This window comes from Ovis aries, chromosome 20, assembly GCF_016772045.2.
Source record: "Ovis aries strain OAR_USU_Benz2616 breed Rambouillet chromosome 20, ARS-UI_Ramb_v3.0, whole genome shotgun sequence".
Classification (NCBI taxonomy): domain Eukaryota; kingdom Metazoa; phylum Chordata; class Mammalia; order Artiodactyla; family Bovidae; genus Ovis; species Ovis aries.
Window position 1 is genome coordinate 252,427 of NC_056073.1, and position 25,420 is coordinate 277,846.

Consider the following 25,420-nt stretch of genomic DNA (forward strand, 5'->3'; position numbering starts at 1 on the left):
TAACAGTTTGAATCTTAGAAAAGCTTGCTCAGATGTAAAGGCAGTTCTTAACTATAAAACTCAATGTAAGTTTTGCCTTATTTTCTTGGGAATATTTCTTCTGATTCAAACCTACAGTGGCTTCCTTTTATTTTTCCCATAAATCTAAACAATTTAGTACGGTACTTAAGGACCACTGTGACTTGACTCAACCCCATCTCTCCAGGATTTGCTTTTGCTCAGTGCCTTCATGAATTGGACCCTCTTGGCCCATTGTCCTGCTCCTCTAGGCACTTCCTGAGCTCTTTGGACTCCAAGATCTGCTTCAGCCCGTTCCCTCCCCAGGCAGCCCTCCCCTCCTCCTCCCTGCATGCTGCTTCTGCGAAGTAGCTTCAGTCGTGTCCAACTCTGTGCAACCCCATAGACAGCAGCCCACCAGGCTCCCTCATATGTGGGATTCTCCAGGCAAGAATACCGGAGTGGGTTGCCATTTCCTTCTCCAATGCATGAAAGTGAAAAGGGAAAGTGAAGTCGCTCAGTCGTGTCTGACTCTCCGCGACCCCATGGACTGTAGTCCACCAGGCTCCTCTGTCCATGGGATTTTCCAGGCGAGAGTCCTGGAGTGGGGTGCCATTGCCCTTTCCTCCTCCCTGCATAAGCTGCCCATATTAGTCCATGGGTCTCTCAGCCTCTTGGCTCTGTCCAGTCATGAGGAATCTTCTGGCTCTCTCATCCCTTGCCTATGGCATTAGTTTAAGGCTACAATATATCAGGAATACTTGTGTAGTGATAAGAGGATCAGACCCAGCAGGAGAAAACTTGGGTTTTATCCCAGTTTCAAGCATCCTGGCAAAATCACATCAATTCTCAGGTCTGTCTGTGGGTCCCATAACTGCCAGTGCATTGTTTTCAGTCTGAGGTTTATTGACTAAAGATTTCTGCTCTTTGTGTATAGAAATTAAGTCTCATTTTCCAATAGTGCTTTGAACTTAGTAAATATTTGCTGAATCAAATACAGCAGCAGATAAGAAATGAGGAGTTTACTGATAAATCTAATGGGATAATGAGGAAAATGATGGTAAGTTTATTTATTTGACTAAATATCAATGTTAATAAATAGTATCTTATTGACAAAGAGTAGGCAAGGAGTTGGTTATGGGGCTTCCTTTCCTACCCCCTCTATCTCAGTCAACAATTGTGATTTCCTTCTCTTATATCTGCAGAATAAAAATATTTAACATTTTTTCTTTGTATAGTGAAGAAGAGGTAATATATAGAAGTTCATAGCAAAAGGGCTGTAGATTAACTATAAATTCATGTTTCATTTGATAAGCTTCTGAATAAGCTCAGAAAACTTTGCCAGTAAATACAAAGTTAGATCACTTTATTCAAAAGAAGATACAAATATCTCAATTCCTAGACAACAATGTAAACCTTTAGTATTTCAACAAGTGACATTTGGTGTTTTAGCTTGCTGCACATCTTCATGTTGGTAAAGATTATCTATCTTTCTCAGGATAAAAATAAACTTACCTCTGTGCTTCTTAGCCCATCACACCTGTTTTTCAACTATGTGCTCTTTGCTTGTGGTTACCTGAAATAGTGAAGAAAAAAAAATAGAGTACAAATTAAATACAACTCAATAGCACTTTGTGAAAGATAAATGTTAGACATTTCATTGATGACAGACACACACTTCATAAAACTATCAGCATGCAACTCCAGCTGCAAAAACTGAACGGCAATATGCCTAAGCTAGTTAGCAGCAAAAAAGTAAACCAATTACATTGACAAAAGCCACCATGAACAAAAAAAAAAATTGTTTTTAAGAGATTAACAGTTTTGGTATTCATCCCTACCATCGAGTCTTTCATTTTCTTTGTTCCATCAAAATTTAGCTTACATTTGATGTTAACAAGAGTTGCATTACTATTATTGTTAATTTTAGTTCTGTTTATTACCTTGAGGGTTATATATTGTAAAATAATTTTGGTGCCTCTAGTTAATGTTAATTAGTTGTTTTAATAACCTATAGACCTATTTGTTATGTTTTTGTAGGTTTACTTTTTTAACTATCAGGAACTTAATAACTGAGAATATTTAACATTACTGTTGCATAGCAAAATTACAGAGTTACTATTAGTGTTACCTGTTTTAACGTTTAGTCATCCTTTGAGTCCTGCGACATATTTCGTTAACAATCATCAGCCATCAAGTCTGATAGTCTCAAAAGAAATATCAGCCCTCTAAACTGCCTTCAAGGGAGGTGATATTTAGCACTGAAAATTACAAATAAAGTTTTTGAGGTTGAATAGCAACAAGTGGCCAGTGACACTGATGATTTGTTTGTCAAAACAAATTGTTGTAAACTACGCAAATGAAGACCACATATTCCTTTGAGTGAAAATAATAAAGTGAATCTACACAATGCTTACATGTTGGATGGGATATTTAATGTGCGGGAAACTCAAAGGTTGAAGAACTAGGCATTTAGACAGTGGTAAGTAGTAATCTTACCTCTTTATACTCCATTACTCTTTCTCACGAGAGACAAGCTAATGCAAACAAGTCAACCAGAATTTGTGTTTAGCAAGATAAAGCTTAGAGGATAGTTTAAAATCCATTTATTATTCTAAATCCATTTTTTCCCATTAGCATGTTATACATTAGTGTCTACTAACCATGATTCATGTAACAGTTTAGTTTGTTAACTTTTAAATTATTTAACAACCATAAGTTATTAGTACACTTTTAAAGTATTACACAAATATCTTAAAACAGGCTTGGGTTCATTTTTTTTAATTTTTAAATAGAAAACATTTTAGGCATAGCTTGAAGAAGAAATAAAGCAGGCATTTAAAGCTAGAAAACAAGTAATTCCAAATTTTAGTTTTTACAAAAGCTTTCAGCTTTATTGACAAATTATGGCAAACATATTTGACAAATTGTGGTTTCCTATTTAGAGAAGCTTACACATGGAACTTTATGTGTGTGTGTGTGTGTGTGTGTGTGTGTGTGTGTGTTTTCTTTTTTAACAAATACAGGTTAAAACACTAAACAAATTCAGTTAGCTACATACATACAGTAGCTTCCTGTTTTCAACCCCATTAAAACAGCATTTAAAATTAAATTTACAAACTTAATATCAAACAGCTTCATCTAACTAACAGATATTAAAAGACAGATTAAGACATCTTATCTACAACTTTATTATAGCTAGTTCAAATGTTGTGTTACAGTCTTTTAGTAAACTTAAACAAAATTTTTCTGATTGAGACTCAAAGTCTGTTAAGAGATTCATGCTCTTTGTTAAATTAGAGAGAGAGAGAGAGAGAGAGAGAGATTACATACAACAATGAAAACAACCCGGAAAGTATCATCCTACTGAATGACGGTTTATAGGCGATGCTTGCCAACATCTTTTTTAGTCTGTCTTGTAAAATAATAATAGTGTCATTGTCATGCCAGCTGTATAGGGGAAATACAAGAAATATATGGGAGCAATCATGGGCAGTTATCCCTAGAATAGGAACAAAAAAAGGACTATTACTTGTCATGTTGTTTATGTGGAGACCACAGGCTATGAACTATTTTTGAGGTGAGGTCACAGGCGAGGAGAACCCTCAGTATCTACCATAGGGGTGCTCCCTGTATCCCCCTCGGGCTGACCTTGACGGAGGTGATTTCAGGCTGGAGTGAGTCGTGGCCCATTCTTCTGGAGCTATGAACAAGAGATAGACAGTAATATTCACTTTGCTTCACAGTTATTGAAAGCAGTTACTTATAATGCAATAGTAGAAAAGAGAGTAAAGCATCTTAACACTGAAGGCCGTAGCCTTACTACATGTTCCACATGATGAGATCATCCAAAAAAGCATATATTTTGAAATGCAGCCACTTGGATATAAGCCAGCATGACATTTTTCAAAGCACAGAACATTAAGAACGTTTAAACAGAAAGTCCATATTAAAAAGAAAGAAGAGCATCAAGGTAAACCACCCCTTCCTTATTCTTTACACAGACTTCTAAAAGTAGGGGAAAACAGCAGTTTTTAGCCACTGATTAACATAAGAATAATCTAGAAATCTTGAAAACAAACCAGAACCAAAATGCCCAATGTCTTTTTTCTTTTTTTTTTTTTCTTTAAAAATGTTTTGCTTTATTTTTTTTTATTTTTTTTTTAATTTTTAAAATCTTTAATTCTTACATGCATTCCCAAACATGAACCCCCCTCCCACCTCCCTCCCCATAACATCTTTCTGGGTCATCCCCATGCACCAGCCCCAAGCATGCTGCATCCTGCGTCAGACATAGACTGGCGATTCAATTCACATGATAGTATACATGTTAGAATGTCATTCTCCCAAATCATCCCACCCTCTCCCTCTCCCTCTGAGTCCAAAAGTCCGTTATACACATCTGTGTCTCTTTCCCTGTCTTGCATACAGGGTCGTCATTGCCATCTTCCTAAATTCCATATATATGTGTTAGTATACTGTATTGGTGTTTTTCTTTCTGGCTTACTTCACTCTGTATAATCGGCTCCAGTTTCATCCATCTCATCAGAACTGATTCAAATGAATTCTTTTTAACTGCTGAGTAATACTCCATTGTGTATATGTACCACAGCTTTCTTATCCATTCATCTGCTGATGGACATCTAGGTTGTTTCCATGTCCTGGCTATTATAAACAGTGCTGCGATGAACATTGGGGTACATGTGTCTCTTTCAATTCTGGTTTCCTCAGTGTGTATGCCCAGAAGTGGGATTGCTGGGTCATAAGGTAGTTCTATTTGCAATTTTTTAAGGAATCTCCACACTGTTCTCCATAGTGGCTGTACTAGTTTGCATTCCCACCAACAGTGTAGGAGGGTTCCCTTTTCTCCACACCCTCTCCAGCATTTATTGCTTGCAGATTTTTGGATCGCAGCCATTCTGACTGGTGTGAAGTGGTACCTCATTGTGGTTTTGATTTGCATTTCTCTAATCATGAGTGATGTTGAGCATCTTTTCATGTGTTTGTTAGCCATCCGTATGTCTTCTTTGGAGAAATGTCTATTTAGTTCTTTGGCCCATTTTTTGATTGGGTCGTTTATTTTTCTGGAGTTGAGCTGCAGAAGTTGCTTGTATATTTTTGAGATTAGTTGTTTGTCAGTTGCTTCATTTGCTATTATTTTCTCCCATTCAGAAGGCTGTCTTTTCACCTTGCTTATATTTTCCTTTGTTGTGCAGAAGCTTTTAATTTTAATTAGATCCCATTTGTTTATTTTTGCTTTTATTTCCAGCAATAAAACCAATGTCTTTTTTCTATCTCCAAAATCAAATGATTAGAAACTCTAAAGGTTGAGACCCAGGGTTTGGCACTATTTACATGGTTCCCTAGATTAAGGGTCCCCAGCTTCTGGGCCATGGACTGGTACCTCCTGTCAGATCAGCCATGGCATTAAGTTAGAAATAAAGTGCACTTGAATCATCCCCAAACCTTCCCCCACCCCTGGTCCATGGAAACATTGTTTTCCATGAAACCAGCCCCTGATGCCATAAAGGTTGTGGCCACTGATCAGGGTCCAAGTTTGAGGTTCATTGTGCTAAACTATCCAAGTTAGTGAGAGTAAGTTTCAGTAGTCAAATCAGTAAATAAAAGTCTTCTATCAGTTTTTCCAATAAACAAGTTGGAAAATATAGAGATATTAGTACACTAGGACAACTCATCATTTATGTTTAACCTGACTTCCAGTAACCTTAATGTTCTGGGACCTGGCCAACAGACAAGAAAAGCAACCAAGCTTTTGGGTATTGTGAAAAATAGTTTCTGTAAAGTCTGTGTACCCAGAAGGGAAATGTAGTGCTTTTCCAAAGGGCCAAGGGGTCTGTGGTGACTTATACGGTCCCAGAAGTTAGGTTATCTAGGCCTTTCAATCAGAATTCAGTTCTTTATTTATTCTTTAGAGCAGACTGGACTATAGTGGGAGGAAGTATGGGAATAAGAAAAGGAATTACAAGAAAGACATACACTGACATCGATAGCTGATATAAAAGGTGGTGGTAATGGAAATAACTGGAAAATCACTGCAGATTGAGGGCATATACCTCTGGAAAGTTCAAGTGCCTCTAAAAATGTCTTCAGCAAACATAATAAGAAAAAAAATTAAATTGTACTTACTGTAAGGCAAGGAATATTGACCTATAATATAGAAAAATGAACAAAAGTTGGATCAATGTAGGGGAAAATAGCATTAAAGGGGTAAACATTAGGTGACTAAGGATATCCTTCATCAGACTACCTTCATTACAAATGATATAAGATGATAAATAAAGAGTTTCATCTCTTTCACTATTTATTCTTTATCGTCTGAGCCATGAGGGAAACCCTTTAAGGTACATGCTTATGTTTACTGCAATATATATTGGGGCATAGAAATGAGACCCTAAATAAATATGAAAAATGTTACCTTGGGTCAGAATATAGATATACCTGTATCAGGGGTTGGAAAACTAAGACCTTTGAGCCAGATTTGGCCAGTTATCTGTTCTAATAAATGCAGTTTTATTAGAATACAAGTATGCTTATTTATTAAAACATTGTATGTGGCTGTCTTTTCTCTGCAAAGGAAGACTTGCTTGATTACTTGTGTGATTGTGACCATACTGGAGCAAAGCCTAAAATATTTACACTCTAGACTTTCACAGGCCATACTCCAGATCATGCCTTTTTGGAGGGGGATTGTAGGTATTGGTCTTTTTCACAGTATCTCTTGAAGACAGGAACTTAAGTCTGAGCTACTGGACTTTCTCAACATAGACATTTTGGAGAATAATGTTGTCTGTGTACTTGATTGGAGTTAAATAAAAATTTCTTTGATGTACTGGAAAGTGAAAGTGAAGTCGCTCAGTCGTGTCCGACTCTTTGAGACCCCATGGACTATAGCCCACCAGGCTCCTCCATCCATGGGATTCTCCAGGCAAGAATACTGGAGTGGCTTGCCATTTCGGTCTCCAGGGGATCTTCCTGACCCAGGGATCAAACCCAGGTCCCTCACATTGCAGGCAAATGCTTTAACCTCTGAGCCACGAAGGGAAAATAAATCTTTCTTGGAAGCTTCAAAGTGCCTTGTCAGCCTCATATAATTTGAATTTATACTTTGTCTATGAATTATCAAGAATATGTCAATGTCTTCACCCTCTAGTGGTAGAAAATAAAATCTACCCTGTTCTATTACTGTTTTTAACAAAGGGAATGTACCACCTTTTTCTTCATTTGGTCTAAGGTGCTGAAGATCCCTGAGTTGCTATTTGTGTGTTTTAGGAGCTGCGAATAATACAGGTTTCAAGTTTCCCAGGGGGTGCGAAACAACACAGTCGTAACTGCCACATCTACTCCCAGATTTGTCAGAGCTTTTAAACTGGCATAATCTTGGGGACTTGTCACAGAGCATATGTGTTTAATAAAAATTCACTGACTTAGTTTTATTTGACTTTATCTAAAGCTCCAGGGGGCTTCCCTGGTGACTCAGTGACAGTCTGCCTGCCAATGTACAATTCACCACTTCAGTCCCTGGGTCAGAAAGGTCTCCTGGAGAAAGAAATGACAACCCACTCAGGTATTCTTGCCTAAGAAATTCCATGAATGGAGGAAGCTGGCAAGCTACATTCCATAGGGTCACAAAAGAGTCAGATATGACTTAGCAACTAAATAACAACAACTCTGCTGCTGCTGCTGCTGCTGCTGCTGCTGCTGCTGCTGCTGCTGCTGCTGCTGCTGCTGCTAAGTCGCCTTAGTCATGTCGGACTCTGTGCGACCCCATAGACAGCAGCCCACGGGCTCTGCCATCCCTGGGATTCTCCAGGCAAGAACAGTGCAGTGGGTTGCCATTTCCTTCTCCAATGCATGAAAATGAAAAGTGGAAATGAAGTTGCTCAGTCGTGTCTGACTCTTAGCGACCCCATGGACTGCAGCCTACCAGGCTCTTCCGTGCATGGGATTTTCCAGGCAAGAGTATTCGAGTGGGTTGCCATTGCCTTCTCCAACAACAACTCTCCTGAACAGCAAACTGATGGTAAAGGTGGGGTGGCTGCGTGCCACCACGAGGGGCCCCTGGCCCATTCAAAATGATCGGACGCAAGTAGGCCCCCGGGACCCACCACGGGGTCTCACCGCCAGAGGCCTCCAGCACAGGGGCGGTCCAGGCACCCACTCTGGGTGGGCGGCGGTGCCCCTCTCGGGGCTGGCGATCTCCAGCACCGGTACCCGGAGCTGGGTGAACACTCTGGGGGACGGGAAGACCAAGACGCGGCGTAGCCGGCGGGAACACAGGCGCCACAGGCACGGGAGCGGCCCTAGGGTGCCGGCAGGCCCAGCCACCCTGGAGCCTTCCGAGTCGCTGGCCCGCGGTCAGGGCCGGCGGGCTGCGGCCTCATCGCGTGCACCGGAGTTGCCTAGCCCGCCCATCTCCTTAGTCCGTCCTCCGCAGAGCTGCCTTCTAGGCCGATCCCAAGGTTCTAGTCCTGGGGACATGCTCTCAAGCGAGGCGACCCAGCCGTGTCCGCACACAGGCTGCGGCTAGAGGCTCCTCAAGGCAGCGGGACTGCGCAGCCCGACCTCAGTTCCCCTCCCTGTGCTCACCACTGGGCCTGCCAGGTGCAGGGCAAACGAGTGGCCCCACTTGCCGGGTGCCTGGCGGGCCGAGAGGGACCCTCCGCGGACTGACGGAGGCACGGGCCCAAGTCTGTTCTTTTCTGCTTCACCCCAAATTCAGTCTCTGAGATTTAATTTGGTGTCAGGCTACAAAGGCCATATTTCACTTCAGTGTTAACAAAAAAGGCAAACTGAAGTCCTCCCCAGTCTAAGAGTCCTTACCATTAGCAGAAGAAATCAATTTCACTTAATTCAGATCTTGGGCCCATTGTTTACCTCTTTTCAATAATAAAAGGTCAGGGAAATATTATTTCTACCTGTGTATATTTACTTGGTCTATATTTTTCTTAATATCAGAACAGCTACATATAGTCAGTCACATCTACAGTCATCACAATATAATAGAAGCCAGCTTCCCTCACTCAAGTTTTAGTCTTTGGGTCTGGACTGGAAAGCAGTGACTCAATAAACAGTCTCCTTGGTCATGAATCATATAGTGTGTCAGTGAGCCTTGTGTTGTCAGCCAATACCCTCACTGCTCACCAGAAGCTCTTGAATTAATTCAGGAGATATAAGTAATTTTTAGAAATTCAGAGTGATTCCAACTGAGTCCACCATAGAACCTTGCACATAGGGATGGACAAATTATTGTACAGTGTTAATGATAGGAATTCTCTAAAATGTGAACTTACAAAGATCTAGGTGAAATTTGAATTTATCTGTCTTCTTGGGGTTCTTCTATTTAGCAGATAGAGCGGTTTTAAAATACTTTAGGACTCCATACAAATTTCGGGGTCCTGGCCAAATGTTTCAATTCCTGTGAAGGATGCTATTAAAAAATCATTGCAGACAAGAAAATTTAGAGATCTTTCTTTTTACTTTTGGAAAATGATGAAGGAAAATTCTTTCAATATCAAGATAATTGTTTCCTAAGAAGTACTAGCTACTCTATGTATATGAGTAGAACAGATAAATACATTATTCTTTAGGAAAGGTAACAAACTAACTGCCAAGTTGGAAATTACTGGAATGGTTTACTGAATTGTGACTCTGGAAAAAGCAAATGAAGATATGAGTAGAGTTCAACTGATTTGATCAAATCCCTACCATTTCTGGTTGGGTTCCCCAATCCAGATTTTAATGTACCTTACAGTATATCAACACAAGATGACTCATAATCCCAATCGTCCACTGGCAGAATGCCAGTTTTGCCATAAGAAGTTTACAAGGAATGACTACCTTAAAGTGCACATGGACAACATCCATGGGGAGGCTGACAGCTAGTGGCAGCTGCAAAGGGACTAAGCCGTTCAGAAGGGTTCCCAATAGGAAAGCCAGGGTTCTCTCACCTGCTTAGCACAGCAGAAGCAGCCAAAACGCACTCACTGGCCTCACAGTTCTTATTTGACTACCTGTACTGGAGAAGGCAATGGCAACCCACTCCAGTACTCTTGCCTGGAAAATCCCATGGACGGAAGAGCCTGGTAGGCTGCAGTCCATGGGGTCGCTAGGAGTCAGACACAACTGAGTGACTTCACTCTCTCCCACTCTACAGTATATAATGAAAGTTGAGCACCAAAGAATTGATGCTTTTGAACTGTAGCATTGGAGGAGACTCTTGAGAGTCCCTTGGACTGCAAGATCCAATCAGTCCATCCTAAAGGAAATTAGTCCTGAATATTCATTGGAAGAACTTACACTGAAGCTGAAACTCCAATACTTTGGCCACCTAATGTGAAGAACTGACTCATTTGAAAAGACCATGATGCTGGGAAAGATTGAAGGTGGGAGGTGAAGGGGATGACAGAGGATGAGATGGTTTGATGGCATCACTGAATCAATGGACATGAGTTTGAGTAAACTCTGAGAGTTGGTGATGGATAGGGAGCCTGGCATGCTGCAGTCCATGGAGTCACAATGAGCCAGACAGGACTGAGCGACTGAACTGACTGACAATATATGATAGGAAGGAAAGTAGGCAAATAAAGCATTCATTAAATAAAATTTTCTTGTTTTTCCTTTAGATCTCCTATGTGCCAGTCCTTATACTAAGCCCTGCACATGAATATGGTTTAAAGATCCTTGAGGAGATCGCAGGACAACACTAACATGAGATGTCATAAATTACGACAGCTGTAATAGACATTTGAGGAAAACACTGAGGAAAGCATGCAGAAGTGAGTTACTAACTTCTGTCATTCAATTGAACTTGGATTGAACTCTAACACTGAATCAAATAGCTTATTTTCTGAATAAATATATGGTGTGGCTAAGAATTCAGGCCCTGTTTAACCCAGGGAACTCATATTCTTTAAAATGTTTCCTGTACTAATTATTTTGTACCAAAATGGAGCAGGACTCTATGATCCTTGCCCACACCCCCAGCCCCCACCATGCCTTCTGCCTGCCTTTTGCCTGTGGAAAACTTTAGTCAGAGAATAAATTTAATCAGAGAAATGAAAAATGCTGAAGCAAAGGAAAACAGTCTAAGGAGACTAAATAATAATAACATAGTCATTAAACATAGTCAAGGACCTTTAGTTGTTTCTCAAAGGCTATAGATAATATTCTGAGCCATATCCTGTGAGCTGTCTTATAGATACCAAAATACGAGGTGGAGAAGTTAACTACATGATGACCAGTCTGCACTCAGGACTTGCAAGATGATGTTCTCTGATTGCTGTAGAGATACTATGAACATTGAGGTTGTTAGGGAGAAACGAAGCTCAGGAACAAAGTGCCAATTTATGAAAAGTCTGTATTATTTACCTGGAAAATAAAATTTTAATGTTTATGTTCCCAGATGTAGGTTTAACATGCTATCTTCAAAGTAAATTGACTTTAGAGAGTGGTTCAGAAAGAACATAGTGCATCATAAAGATTATCTAGGGCATAGCTCTTATGCTTACATTTTGCTAGATAACTAATTGCTTGTATTTCTGAGATATGAAAAAGAACATCAAAATTTTCTTTAATCACACTGCAACAAAAAAGGACAGCTCTTGTCACTTATTTTTCACATACTGCAAACCAATTTGCAAAAAGCACACCTTAATGTGGAAACCTAAATTGATCTCTTTTATTACAAGTCCTAGCGTCTTTGGTTTCCCAACACATAATTATAAAAGAGCATTACAACAGATTGATTAAAGTTCACATTGGCTCTGAGACACTCAGTTTGTTGGACTCAGATTTCTCATTTCTTACAGGAATATCATTCTATTTAAAAGCATCTTTCAAATATTTAAGAACATGTTACTTTATGGCTATTTATTTCCAAAGAGAATATGTTAAGTTAGATGCTTTTTAGTGACTGTAACACTCTGCAATAATAACGCAAATTATCATTATTTAATTGTAAAATACCTATCCTACTAAAAAAAATGAAGATACTAGGGGTCATGTATTGTGCTAGGCATTTTATGTATTTTATTAGCAAATGCAATTTTCATGCAAGATAGGTGCTAGTGTTGTCTTCCTTTAAAGTTTAGTAGCTTTCCTAACATATATGTGGAATCCCTTGCTAAAATTTGAGACTTTATCTTAAATGTTCTACAAGAATACAGAACATATATATTTGTAATTGTCTCACTATCTTTCCACCCAGTGAGTCAGACGGTAAAGTGTCTACCTGCAATGTGGGAGACCCGGGTTTGATCCCTAGATAGGGAAGGTCCCCTGTAGAAGGAAATGGAAACCCACTCCAGTACTCTTGACTAGAAAATTCCGTGGATGGAGGAGACTGGTGGGCTATAGTCCATGGGGTCACAAAGAGTCAAACATGACTGAGTGACTTCACTTTCTTTCATTTTCTTTTATCTGAAGGAAGCCCCTGGATTCCATTCTCTTTTTACTTTTCCTTGCTTGGTTAACAAATAAGACAATTTATTTTACTCCTCTCTGATTGTATAATAATTAGTGAGTCCAACAACAAATAATTGATTGGCTAAATGCGTGAGAATGTAGCTTTAATTTTGTAAACCAAAATGTGGGCTGCTTAAAGTGAATTTCCTGAGGGGAAAATCTAGGTGCATATTTATCCAAAGTGAAAGTCATTTTCAGCCTATCTGCTCTGAACTTTTTATAATATTAATGAAATATTGGAACCTAAAGGTTCAACCATTTCTTTCACACAATTTGTTTTGGCACTATATGTAATTGCAAAGTTTATTGTTTTAAGACACAGAGGGTAAAATGGAAGAGTAATGAGGGGGGAACATAACTGACCAACATCTCTTTTCAGAGATGAACATAATGAGTTATGTTCTAAGAAGTGTCAACTGTAAATTGACACTTGCCATCCACCACTTCAAGGACTAAACCACGTACTGCTGCAGCTGCTGATTTTTATCACCCGCTGAAAGAAGTGCATGATGGAGAGCAGAAATGAAGCATTCTCTGGGCAAAAACTAGAAGAATGGGTCTTCAGATATCTAGGTATTTTCAGGAACCAACTTTTTTATGAGCCCGATTTTTCTACCTTTTCATGCCTAGAAAAGTACCAACATTCTTAATAGTGACGACTAATTCTTGTGACTGGCAAAGAAAGTGAAATTGAAGTCGCTCAGTGGTGTCCGATTATTTGTGACCCCATGGACCATAGCCTTTCAGGTTCCTCAGTCCATGGGATTTTCCAGGCAAGAATATTGGAGTGGGTTGCCATTTCCTTCTCCAAGAGATCTTCCAAATCCAGGGATTGAACTGGGGCCTCCCGCATTGTAGGCAGACACTTTACCACCTGAGCCACCAAGGAAGTGACTGGCACAAGCCCTCAGAATAAGATATGTGCTTGATTGCATGCACCCCCGTCTTCACCAAAATTACATATATACTCATCTTCCCACCTTATCTCTTTGGAATTAGAAACAAGTAACACTTGTGATAATCCATTTAGAGAATAATGAAGTTATTCCATTCCAAATTCTATGGCTCAGAGGATAAAGCATCTGCCTGTAATGCAGGAGACCTGAGTTTGATCCCTGGGTCAGGAAGACCCTCTGGAGAAGGAAATGGCAACCCACTCCAGTATTCTTGCCTGGAAAATCCCATGGACAGAGAAGCCTGGTAGACTACAGTCCATGGGACTACAAAGAGTCGGACACCACTGAGCAACTTCACATGACAGGTACTTGGTAATTGTTTATTGAATAAACTATTATATTTAAATATTTTACATCTTTATTTTGTACCCAAAAAGAAGCCACAGGCCTCACTCAGATGTATCCTTCAGCTCAAATGAAAGTCCTATGAGTCCTAACCCATGGACAGAGGAGCCTGGCAGATTCCTCTGTCCATGGGGATAACAAGAGTTGAATATGACTTAGCAACTAAGCAACAACAACCTGTTAGTCCTATAGCCAGGCCTGTGTTTGGGTTCTAATTCTGCCTCTTTCTTGTGAAAAGGCGTCTTTGACAAGTGGGCAAGTCTTTTCATCTATATATTCTGTTGTATTTTAATTGTCACAAACCATTGTGAGCTTCTGACATGCATATCTAAATGCCTGCAGGACATCTCCTCAAGTGTCTCAAAGTCATTTTTTTTAAACTAAACTCTTTCTGCATGCTACTTAGTGCTCTAAATTTCATATTTTAGTGAATAGCACTATTAACAACTTACCTAGTTGCATATCAAAAACCCTCAGCATCCTCTGAAGTTTGCTCAGTATATCTAAGCAATCATCAGGCTTTGTCTTTTCTCAACCATTTAGTTTACCCATTTATTTCTATTCCTACTAACACTATCCATGCCAAGCCATTATCATCTTTGCCCAGAGTACATATACAACTACCTTGTTATTGTTTTGTTTTTTCATTGTTTTAAGCATCTATACATGTATATGTACATATATATGTACATGCCATAATTATATATATTTTATTTTACATATGCACACACATTGTACACATACATATATATGTATTATATGTGTATATATATATATACACAGTTAGAGTATATATATATATATATGTATATATATATATATATATATATATATATATTCTCTACTGTTGTGTGTGTGTTTACATTATTCTCCATCTTCTTGAGAGAAGGACTTTTCCAAGTACAATTAGTTATTCCTGTTCAGTTGCTCTTGTAGTACACTTAAGATAAAGTCCCAAATTTTTAGTAAGGATTTCCATGTAGGGTCAAACATGGTCTGACTCTTGACTCTATTCTATAAAAAAATTAGAGCTGATGATTTGGTGATCATGTAAAGAGTGTGTAAGTATTCTATATTGTTTATTGAAAAAAAATCTATGGTTTCAAAATACAAGTAATGTTATTGATAATGGTAAGACTCTAAAATCTTTTAAAAATGGAAAGTCATTTTATTATTGCATGGAAATGTACCAATTAGGGAAAAGAATTGGTAGAATAAATTAGTTTAATACTTCAAGTACAAAAGACCCAAATTTAGATACCAATTAAATATTGGCAAATGAAAGATTTCACTTTGCTTAGTAGATTGGGAAAAACCTTGCATTTTCCCTAACAATGAGTAAATGTTATAGATTGCATTTTTTGATCACTTACTATTTTGGGTCATCTTAAGAATGATGATTTCTGGTAAAGCTCCCACAAGTCGGAGATGGGTTGGGTCTTTGAGAATTTTGAAGTGCTTCTCTTAGCTATTGAGGTTGTTGTTATTCAGTCACTAAGTCGTGGCCGACTCTTTGTGACCTCATGAACTGCAGAACAACAGGCTTCTCTGTCCATCACTATTTCCCTGAATTTGCTCAAACTCATGTCCATTGAGTCAATAATGACAGGAACTTATTCTGAATACTGATATTTTCCTCAATGAGACCAATTTAAGTCTTTGAAGAAGTTCTTAGGTGAAGTCCTTAATGATTAGTATAACATCCCTCTCCTTTGTGATGGTGCTATTTATTTTTATTTTTTATTTATTGATTAAAATAATTTATATTATAGTTGATTTATGATGTTGTTAGTTTCAGGTGTATGGCAAAGTAATTCATGTATCTATTCTTTTCAAATTATTTGGCCGTTTATATTACATAATACTGAGTGAAGTTTCCTATGTTATACAGTAGGTTCTTGCTGGTTATCCATTTTAAACAGATCAGTGTATACATGTCAACCCCAACTCCCTAACTATCCTTGCCCCCCAGCCATTCCACTTGGTAACCATAAGTTTGTTCTCTAAGTCAGGGAATCTGTTTCTGTTCTGTTTTGGACTCAGAGGGAGAGGGAGAGGGTGGGATGATTTGGGAGAATGACATTCTAACATGTATACTATCATGTGAATTGAATCGCCAGTCTATGTCTGACGCAGGATGCAGCATGCTTGGGGCTGGTGCATGGGGATGACCCAGAAAGATGTTATGGGGAGGGAGGTGGGAGGGGGTTCATGTTTGGGAATGCATGTAAGAATTAAAGATTGTAAAATTTAAAAAATAAAAAACTAAAAAAAAAAAAAATAAAAGAGTCTGCATATAAGTGATCTCATACAGTATTTCTCTTTCTTTGTCTGACGTATTTTACTCTATGACAAATCTTTAGGTTCATCCATGTTGCTGCAAATTGTATTATTTCATTGTTTTTAATGGCCAAGTAATATTCCATTGTGTCTATGTATGTATATTCACATCTTTATCCATTTTCATGTCGATGGACATTTAAATTGCTTCCATACCTTGCCTATTGTAAACAGTGTGCTGTAATAAGCATTGGGGTGTATATCTCCTTTCAGACTATGCTTTTCTCCAGATACATGCCAACGAGTGGATTTGCAGGGTCATATGATAGCTCTGGGTCTCCCCTGGTAGCTCAGCTGGTAAAGAATCCACCTACAATGCAGGAGATCCCAATTTGATTTCTGGGTCAGGAAGATACCCTGAGATTCTCAGATGGTAAAGAATCTGCAAGCAAAGTGAGAGACCCAGATTTGACACCTGGGTTGGGAAGATCCCCTGAAGGAGGGTATGGCAACCCTCTCCAGTATCTTGCCTGAAGAAACCCATGGACAGAACAGCCTGGAGGGCTACAGGCCATGGGGTCACAAAGAGTTGAATATAACTGAGTGACTAAGCACAGTACAGCACATGGAAGCTCTATTTTTAGTTTCACATTTCATGTAAAGATGGACTCAATAAAGGACAGAAATGGTATGGACCTAACAGAAGCAGAAGGTATTAAGAAGAGGTGGTAAGAATACACAGAAGAACTGTACAAAAAGGATCTTCACGACCAGGATAATCACGATGGTGTGATCACTCATCTAGAGCCAGACATCCTTGAATGTGGAGTCAAGTGGGCCTTAGAAAGCATCACTACGAACAAAGCTAGTGGAGGCGATGAAATTCCAGTAGAGTTATTTCAAATCCTGAAAGATAATGCTGTGAAAGTGCTGCACTCAATATGTTAGCAAATTTGGAAAACTCAGCAGTGGCCACAGGACTGAAAAAGGTCAGTTTTCATTCCAATCCCAAAGAAAGGCAATGCAAAAGAATGCTCAAACTGTCACACAATTGCACTCATCTCACACGCTAGTAAAGTAATGCTCAAAATTATCCAAGCCAGGCTTCAGCAATACGTGAACCAAGGCAGAGGAAGAAGAGGTCAAATTGCCAACACCCCCTGGATCATGGAAAAAGCAAGAGAGTTTCAGAAAAACATCTATTTCTGCTTTATTGACTATGGCAAAGCCTTTGACTGTGTGGATCACAATAAACTGTGGAAAATTCTGAGAGAGATGGGAATACCACACCACGTAACCTGCCTCTTGAGAAATCTGTATGCAGGTCAGGTAGCAACAGTTAGAACTGGACATGGAACAACAGACTGGTTCCAAATAGGAAAAGGAGTACGTCAAGGCTGTATATTGTCACCCTGTTTATTTAACTGATATGTAGAGTACATCATGAGAAACACTGGACTGGAAGAAACACATGATGGAATCAAGATTGCCAGGAGAAATAGCAATAACCTCAGATATGCAGATGACACCACCCTTATGCAGAAAGTGAAGAGGAACTAAAAAGCCTCTTGATGAAAGTAAAAGAGGAGAGTGAAAAACTTGGCTTAAAGCTGAACATTTAGGAAACGAAGATCATGGCATCTTGTCCCATCACTCTATGGGAAATAGATGGGGAAAGAGTGGAAACAGTGTCAGACTTTATTTTGGGAGGCTCCAAAATCACTGCAGATGGTGATTGCAGCCATGAAATTAAAAGACACTTACTCCTTGGAAGAAAAGTTATGATCAACCTAGATAGCATATTCAAAAGCTGGGACATTACTTTGCCAACTAAGGTCCGTCTAGTCAAGGCTATGGTTTTCCCAGTGGTCATGTATGGATGTGAGAGTTGGACTGTGAAGAAGACTGAGCACCGAAGAATTGATGCTTTTGAACTGTGGTGTTGGAGAAGACTCTTGAGAGTCCCTTTGACTCCAAGGAGATCCAACCAGTCCATTCTGAAGGAGATCAACCCTGGGATTTCTTTGGAAGGAATGATGCTAAAGCTGAAACTCCAGTACTTTGGCTACCCCATGCGAAGAGTTGACTCATTGGAAAAGACTCTGATGCTGGGAGGGATTGGGGGCAGGAGGAGAAGGGGATGGCAAAGGATGAGATGGCTGGATGGCATCACAGACTCAATGGACGTGAGTCTGAGTGAACTCCGGGAGTTGGTGATGGACAGGGAGGCCTGGCGTGCTGCGATTCATGGGGTCGCAAAGAGTCGGACACGACTGAGGGACTGAACTGAACTGAACTCAACTGGTAGTTGGTGATGGACATGGAGGCCTGGCGTGCTGCAATTCATGGGGTCGCATAGAGTCAGACACGACTGAGCGACTGAACTGTACTGAACTGAATCCTTTCAATCGAAGAACATGGTATATCTTTTCATTTGTTTGTGTAATATTTAATTTCTTTCATCAACATATTATTGTTTCAGAGTACAGGTCTTTTGTCTCTTTAGGCATGCTAATTCCTAAACATGCATTTATTTAGAAATGGTAGATTTAGCAAAGGCAGGGGAAACAGAGATCAAACTGCCAATATCTGTTGAATCATAGAAAAGCAAGAAAGTCCCAGAAAACATCTATTTCTGCTTTATTGAATATGCCAAAGCCTTTGTGTACACATCAAACTCTGGAAAATTCTTTAAATATGGGAATACCAGGCCACTTTACCTGCATCCTAAGAAATCTGTATGCAGGTCAAGAAGCAACAGTTAGAACTGAACATGGAACAACAGACTGGTTTCAAATTGGAATAGGAGTACATCAAGGTAATATATTGTCACCCTGATTATTTAACTTATATACAGAGCACATCATGTGAAATGCTAGGCCAGATGAAGCACAAGCTGGATCAAGTTTGCTGGGGAAAATATCAATAACCTCCGATATGCAAATGGCACCACCCTTACGGCAGAAAGCGAAGAAGAACTGAAGAGCCTTTTTATGAAAGTGTAAAAGAAAAGTGAAAAAGCTGGCTTAATACTCAACATTGAAAAAAAGAAGATCATGGCATCTGGTCTCATTACTTCATGGAAAATAAGTGGGGAAACAATAGAAACAGTGACAGACTTTATTTTCTTGGGCTCCAATATCACTGCAGATGGTGACTGTGGCCATGAAATTAAAAGATGCTTCTTCCTTGGAAGAAAAGCCATGACCAATCTATACAGCATATTAAAAGCAGAGACATTACTTTGCAAACAGAGGTCTGTCCAGTCAAAGCTATGATTTTCCCAATAGTCATGTATGGATGTGCTGCTGCTGCTGTTAAGTCACTTCAGTCATGTCCGACTCTGTGCAACCGCATAGACAGCAGTCCACCAGGCTCCCCAGGCCCTGGGATTCTCTAGGCAAGAACACTGGAATAAGTTGCCATTTCCTTCTCCAATGAATGAAAGTGAAAAGTGAAAGTGAAGTAGCTCAGTCTTATCTGACTCTTAGCGACCCCGTGGACTGCATTGTATGGTTGTGAGAGCTGGACAATAAAGGAAGCTGAGCACTAAAGAATTGATGCTTTTGAACTGTGATGTTAGGGAAGACTCTTGAGAGTCCCTTGGACTGCAAGGACATCAAACCAGTCAATCCTAAAGGAAATTAGCCCTGAATTTTCATTGGAAGGACTGATGCTGAAGCGGAAACGCCAATACTTTGACCATCTGATGTGAAGAACTGACTGGTTGGATAAGACCCTGACCCTGGAAAAGATTGAAAGAGGGAGGAGAAGGGGACAACAGAGGATGGGATCTTTGGATGGCATCACTGATTCAGTGGACATGAGTTTAAGAAAGCTTCATGTGTTGGTGATAGACAGGAAAGCCTGGAGTACTGCATGAATTCCATGGGGTTGAAAAGAGCTTTACATTACTAAGTGATTGAATTGAACTGATTCCTAGGTATAGTATTTTTTTTTTTTAATGAAAAGGTAAATGGGATTGTTTCTTGAATTTCTCTTTCTTATCTTGCATTGTTAGTGTGTTAGAAATGCAATAGATTTTTGGTATTAAATTTGTACCCTGCAAAGTTACAAAATACATTGATGAGGTCTAGTAGTTATTGATAACCCTTTTAGGATATTTTGTGTATTGTATCATGTCATCTGCAAACAGCAACATATAATGTCTTCTTTTCATATTTGATTCTTTTTTTTTTTCGTCTCTGATTTCCATGGCTAGGGCTTCCAAAACTATGTTAAATAAAAGTGATGAGAGTAAACATCCTGGTCGACCTTAGAGGAAATGCTTTTTGCTTTTCATCCCTGAGAGTAATGTCTGCTGTAGCTTTGTCTCTATGACCTTTATTATTTTAATGTAGGTTCCTTCTATGTCTACTTTCTGGAGAGTTTTTATCATACATGGGTGTTGAAATTTGTCCAAAGATTTATCTGCATCTCTTGACATAATCATATCATTTTTATTCTTTAAATTGTTGATGTGGTGTATCACATGGATTGATTTTTGTGAATATCGAAAAATTATTCACCCCAAATCTCATCATGGTGTATGATCCTTTTAAAAAATTGTTGGATTCAGATTGCTAGTATTTTGTTGAGGTTTGTCCTATCTAGTTCATCAATGATATTAGTCTATAATTTCTTTTGCTGTGTATCTTTTTCTGATTTTGGTATCAGTTTTATGGTGGTCTCTTAGAATGAGTTTAAGGGTTTTCCTTCCTCTGAGTTTTTTTTTTTTTAATAGTTTCAAAATGATAGACGTTAGTGCTTCCCAAAATGTTTGATTGAATTTGGCTGTGAAGCCATCTGATTCTGGACCTTATTTTTTTGTTAAGAATTTTTTTTTTCCAGTCTTTTTTTTTTAATTTTAGTTTTTTTATTTTTTAAATTTTAAAATCTTTAATTCTTACATGCATTCTCAAACATGAACCCCCCTCCCACCTCCCTCCCCATAACATCTCTCTGGGTCATCCCCATGCACCAGCCCCAAGCATGCTGCATCCTGCGTCAGACATAGACTGGCGATTCAATTCACATGATAGTATACATGTTAGAATGTCATTCTCCCAAATCATCCCACCCTCTCCCTCTCCCTCTGAGTCCAAAAGTCCGTTATACACATCTGTGTCTCTTTCCCTGTCTTGCATACAGGGTCGTCATTGCCATCTTCCTATTAAAATTTATATTTCAGTACTTGTGGTTAGTCTTTATATTTTCTATTTCTTTTCTGGGTGATTGTACCTTTCTAAGAGTTTGCTCATTTCTCCAAAGCTGTTCATTTTATTTACATACAGTTGCTTGAAGTAGTCTCTTAGTTTTGAGTCCTACTAGCCTGTGTGTTTTGTTTTGTTTCTGATTGTGCTCTTATAATAGCTTCCCTCTTAGAACTGCAGATTTTTGCATCCCATAGGTTTTGGATCATTGTGCATTTTGTCTCTAGGTCTTCAGCGATCCATTGGTTGAATTTTTTAGTTTTAAAATCTTTAAGTCTTTTTATGCTGCAGTCATAGACTGGCGATTCAATTCACATGATTTACATAGAATGTCATTTTCAAAGATCTTGCATACAGATTCCTTTAGTTACTGTATTTGTTTTTCTTCTGCTGTATAATTCAGTTTCCATCTCATCAGAACTGATTATGTTTTAGTTTTTGTATTTTTGTTTTCTTCATATAGCATGCTGCATCCTTCAGACATAGACTGGCGGATAGTATACATGTTAGAATGTGAGTTCCGTGATATTTTGTCTTGCATAGTCATTGTATATGTGTTAGTATACTGTATTGTAAGATTGTGTATATGCTTTCTTATCCATTCATCTGCTGATGGACATCTGTTTCCCTCATTGTGTATATGTCATCCATCTAGGTTGCAGGCTATTATTGCTGATCATTTGTGTCTCTTTTCTGGTTTTCATTTTAAGGTAGTTCTATTTGCAATTTTTTGATCCATTGGTTGTTAAGTAGCATATTATTTAACCTCCACTTTTTTGTGTGTTTTATGCAAATTTTTTTTTCCTTGCAGTTTATTTATGGTGGTTGGAAAGGCATTATGGTGTTTGATAGGACTTCAGTTTTCTTAAATTTACTGAGGCTCATTTTGTGGCCCAGCATGTGATCACTACTGGAGAATATTCCATGTACTCAGGAGAAAAATATGTATTCTTCTGCTTTTGAATGGAATGCTATATAAATATCAGTTAAGTCCATCTGTTGTAATGTTGTCATTTAACCCTATGCTTCCTTATTTATTTTCTATCTGGATGTCCTATCCATTGATGTAAGTGGGGTGTCAATGTCTCTATTGGGCAAACTCTGGAAGACAGTGAGGAGTGCTGCAGTCCCTGGGGTCACAAAAAGTCAACAAATGTCTCTTACTATTACTGTGTTACTGTCAATTTCTCCTTATATGGTTGCTAGTATTTGCTGTATGTATTGAGGTTCTATGTTGGGTGCATATATATTTGCAATTGATATATCTTCTTTTAGGATCCCTTGATCATTATGTAATGCCCTTCTATTTATGTTATAGCAGTCTTCATTTTAAAGTCTATTTTATCTATTATGGGTATTGTTACTCCAACTTTCTTTAGATTTCTATTTACATGGAATATCTTTTACCATTCCCTTACTTTCTGTCTGTATGTGTCCCTATGTCCAAAGTGCATCTTGTGTATACAGTATATATACAGGTCTTGTTTTAGTATCCATTCAGTAAGGTATCCATTCAGCCAGTTTTTGTCTTTTAGTTGGAGATTTAATCCATTTAATTTAAAAACAATTATCAATAAAGATGTCCTATGGGCATTTTCTTTATTGTTTGGGGTTTGTTTCTGTAGTTCATTTTTTTTTTCTTCTTCTTCTTCTTTTCTTGTTCTTTTCTCTTGTGGTGTGATAACCATCTTCAGTGTTGTCTTTAGGTTGCTTTTTCTTTATTTCTTTTTTTTTTTTTTTTTTTGGTTTGTATCCCCTGTAGTTTTGGGGTTTGCTGTTCTCATGAGATTTGATATAGCAGTCTACATATGTACAAAGTCATTTTAATTTACTGTCCTCTTTCCTGCCTAGAGAATCTTCTTTAGCATTTATTGCAAAGCTTGTCTAGTGGTGCTGAATTCTCTACCTTATGCTTATCTGTGAAGCTTTTGATTTCTCTGTCAATTTTAAATGAGAGTCTTGCTGGGTAGAATATTCTTGGTTATATGATTTTCCTTCTTTCATATTGACCATATCTGTCACTCCCTTCTGATCTGCAGAATTCCTCCTGTGAAATTAGCTGATAACCTCATGGGAGTTTCTTTGTATATTACTTGTTGCTTTTAATACTTTTTTTTTGAATTTTATTTTTGTCAATTTGATTACTTTTGTCTTGGCATGTTCCTTCTTGAGTTTATCCTGCCTGGTTTCTCCATGCTTCCTGGGTGTAGGTAACAGTTTCCTTTTCCATGTTAGGGAAGTTTTTAGCAATTATCTCTTCAAATATTTTCTTGGATCCTTTCTCTCTTCTACTTCTAGGACTCCTATAATCTGGATGCTGGTATGTTTAATGTTGTCCCAGAAGTTTCTTAGACTGCCTTCATTCCTTTTAAATGTTTTTCCTTTATTCTGTTTTGCAGCAGTGATTTCCACCATTCTGTCTTCAAAATCACTTATCTGCTCTTCTTCCTCTGTTATTTTTCTTTCGTTACTCAATTCAATTATTATATTTTCCATCTCTATTTGCTTTTTAGTTCTTCTGTGTGTTTGTTAAATATTTATTGCATCTTCTCAATGCTTGCCTGCATTCTTTTTCCAAGATTCTGTATCATCTTCATTATTATTATACAATTTTTGGAGGGTTGCCTATCTCAACTTTGTTTACTTGTTTTTCTGGGGTTTCATCGTGTTTCTTCATCTTGGACATATTCCTCTACCATTTCATTTTATCTGCTTTCTGTGATTGTGATATCAGTTATAAAGGCTGAAGGATTGGTGGATGAGCCTATGAAAGAGGCGTGTGTAAGTTTCATGATGGTTGTTGTGGTTCAGTCACTCAGTCGTATCCAACTCTTTGTGAACCCATGGACTTCACCACGCCAGGCCTCCTCTCCTGCCTTCACCATCCCCCAGGGCTTGCTCAAACTCATGTCCATTGATGCAGTGATGCCATCCAACCATCTCATCCTTGATCATCCCCTTCTCCTCCTGCCTTCAATCTTTCCCAACACCAGGGTTTTTTCCAATGAGTCAGTTCTTTGTATAAGGTGGCCAAAGTATTAGAGTTTCAGCATCAGCCCTTCCAATGAACCTTCAGGATTGATTTCCTTTCTAATTGATTGGTTTGATCTTCTTGCAGTCCAAGGGGCTCTCAACAATCTTCTCCAACACCATATCTTAACAGCATCAATTCTTCAGTGCTCAGCTTTCTCTATGGTCCAACTCTCACAGCCATACATGACTACTGGAAAAACCATAGCCTTTAATGCCTTTTAATATGCTGCAGACGGTAAAGCATCTGCCTACAATGCAGGAGACCTGGGTTTGGTCCCTGTGTTGGGAAGATTCCCTGGAGAAGGAAATGACAACCCACTCCAGTATTCTTGCCTGGAAAATCCCATGGACTGAGAAGCCTGGCAGGCTCCAGTCCATGGGGTCACAAAGAGCTGAACATGACTGAACAACTTCACTTCACTTCACTTCACTTCACTAGACTCGTCATAGCTATTCTTCAAAGAAACAAGCATCTTTCAAATTCATGACAGCAGTCACCATCTGCAGTGATTTTGGAGTCCAAGAAAATGAAGTCTGTCACTGTTTCCACTGTTTCTCCATCTATTTGCAATGAAGTGATGGGACCAAATGCCATGACCTTCATGTTGTGAATGTTGAGTGGTAAGCCAGCTCTTTCACTCTCCTCTTTCACTTTCATCAAGATGCTCTTCAGTTCCTCTTCAGTTTCTGCCATAAAAGTGATGTCATCTGCATATTTAAAGTTATTGGTATTTTCCACAGAAATCTTGATTCCAGTTTGTATTTCATCCATCTTGGTATTTCACATGATGTGCTCTGCGTGTACGTTAAATAAGCAGGGTGACAATGTACAGCCTTGATTTACTCCTTTCCCAATTTGGAACCACTGTGTTATTACATGTCCGGTTCTAACTGCTGCTTTTTGACCTGCATACAGGTTTCTCAGGAGGCAGTTAAGGCAGTCTGGTATTCCTATCTCTCTAAGAATTTTCCACAGTTTATTGTGATATACACAGTCCAAGAAGCTAGCATAATCAGTAAAGCAGAATTAGATGTTTTTATAGAATTCTCTTGCTTTTTCTTTGATCCAGTGGATCTTGGGAACTTGACCTGAGTTCCTGTGACTTTTCTAAA

At 38.8% G+C, this 25,420-nt stretch overlaps 1 protein-coding gene across 2 annotated transcripts in view; it reads right to left on the reverse strand.

Moving 5' to 3' along the window:
• Positions 1-2,624: 2,624 nt before the first annotated feature.
• KHDRBS2 (KH RNA binding domain containing, signal transduction associated 2) overlaps positions 2,625-25,420 on the reverse strand; it is a 796,734-nt gene continuing 773,938 nt past the window's right edge. The window contains exons 9-10 of one of the 2 annotated variants that reach the window (XM_060403569.1): positions 6,145-6,165; positions 2,625-3,700 (exon numbers count right to left, since the gene is read on the reverse strand). In XM_060403569.1, the coding sequence (XP_060259552.1) occupies positions 3,603-3,700; positions 6,145-6,165 (119 nt within the window). In that variant the 3' untranslated portion in view covers positions 2,625-3,602. The remainder of the gene's footprint in view (positions 3,701-6,144; positions 6,166-25,420) is intronic. The other variant, XM_027958372.3, reaches the window with a different exon arrangement.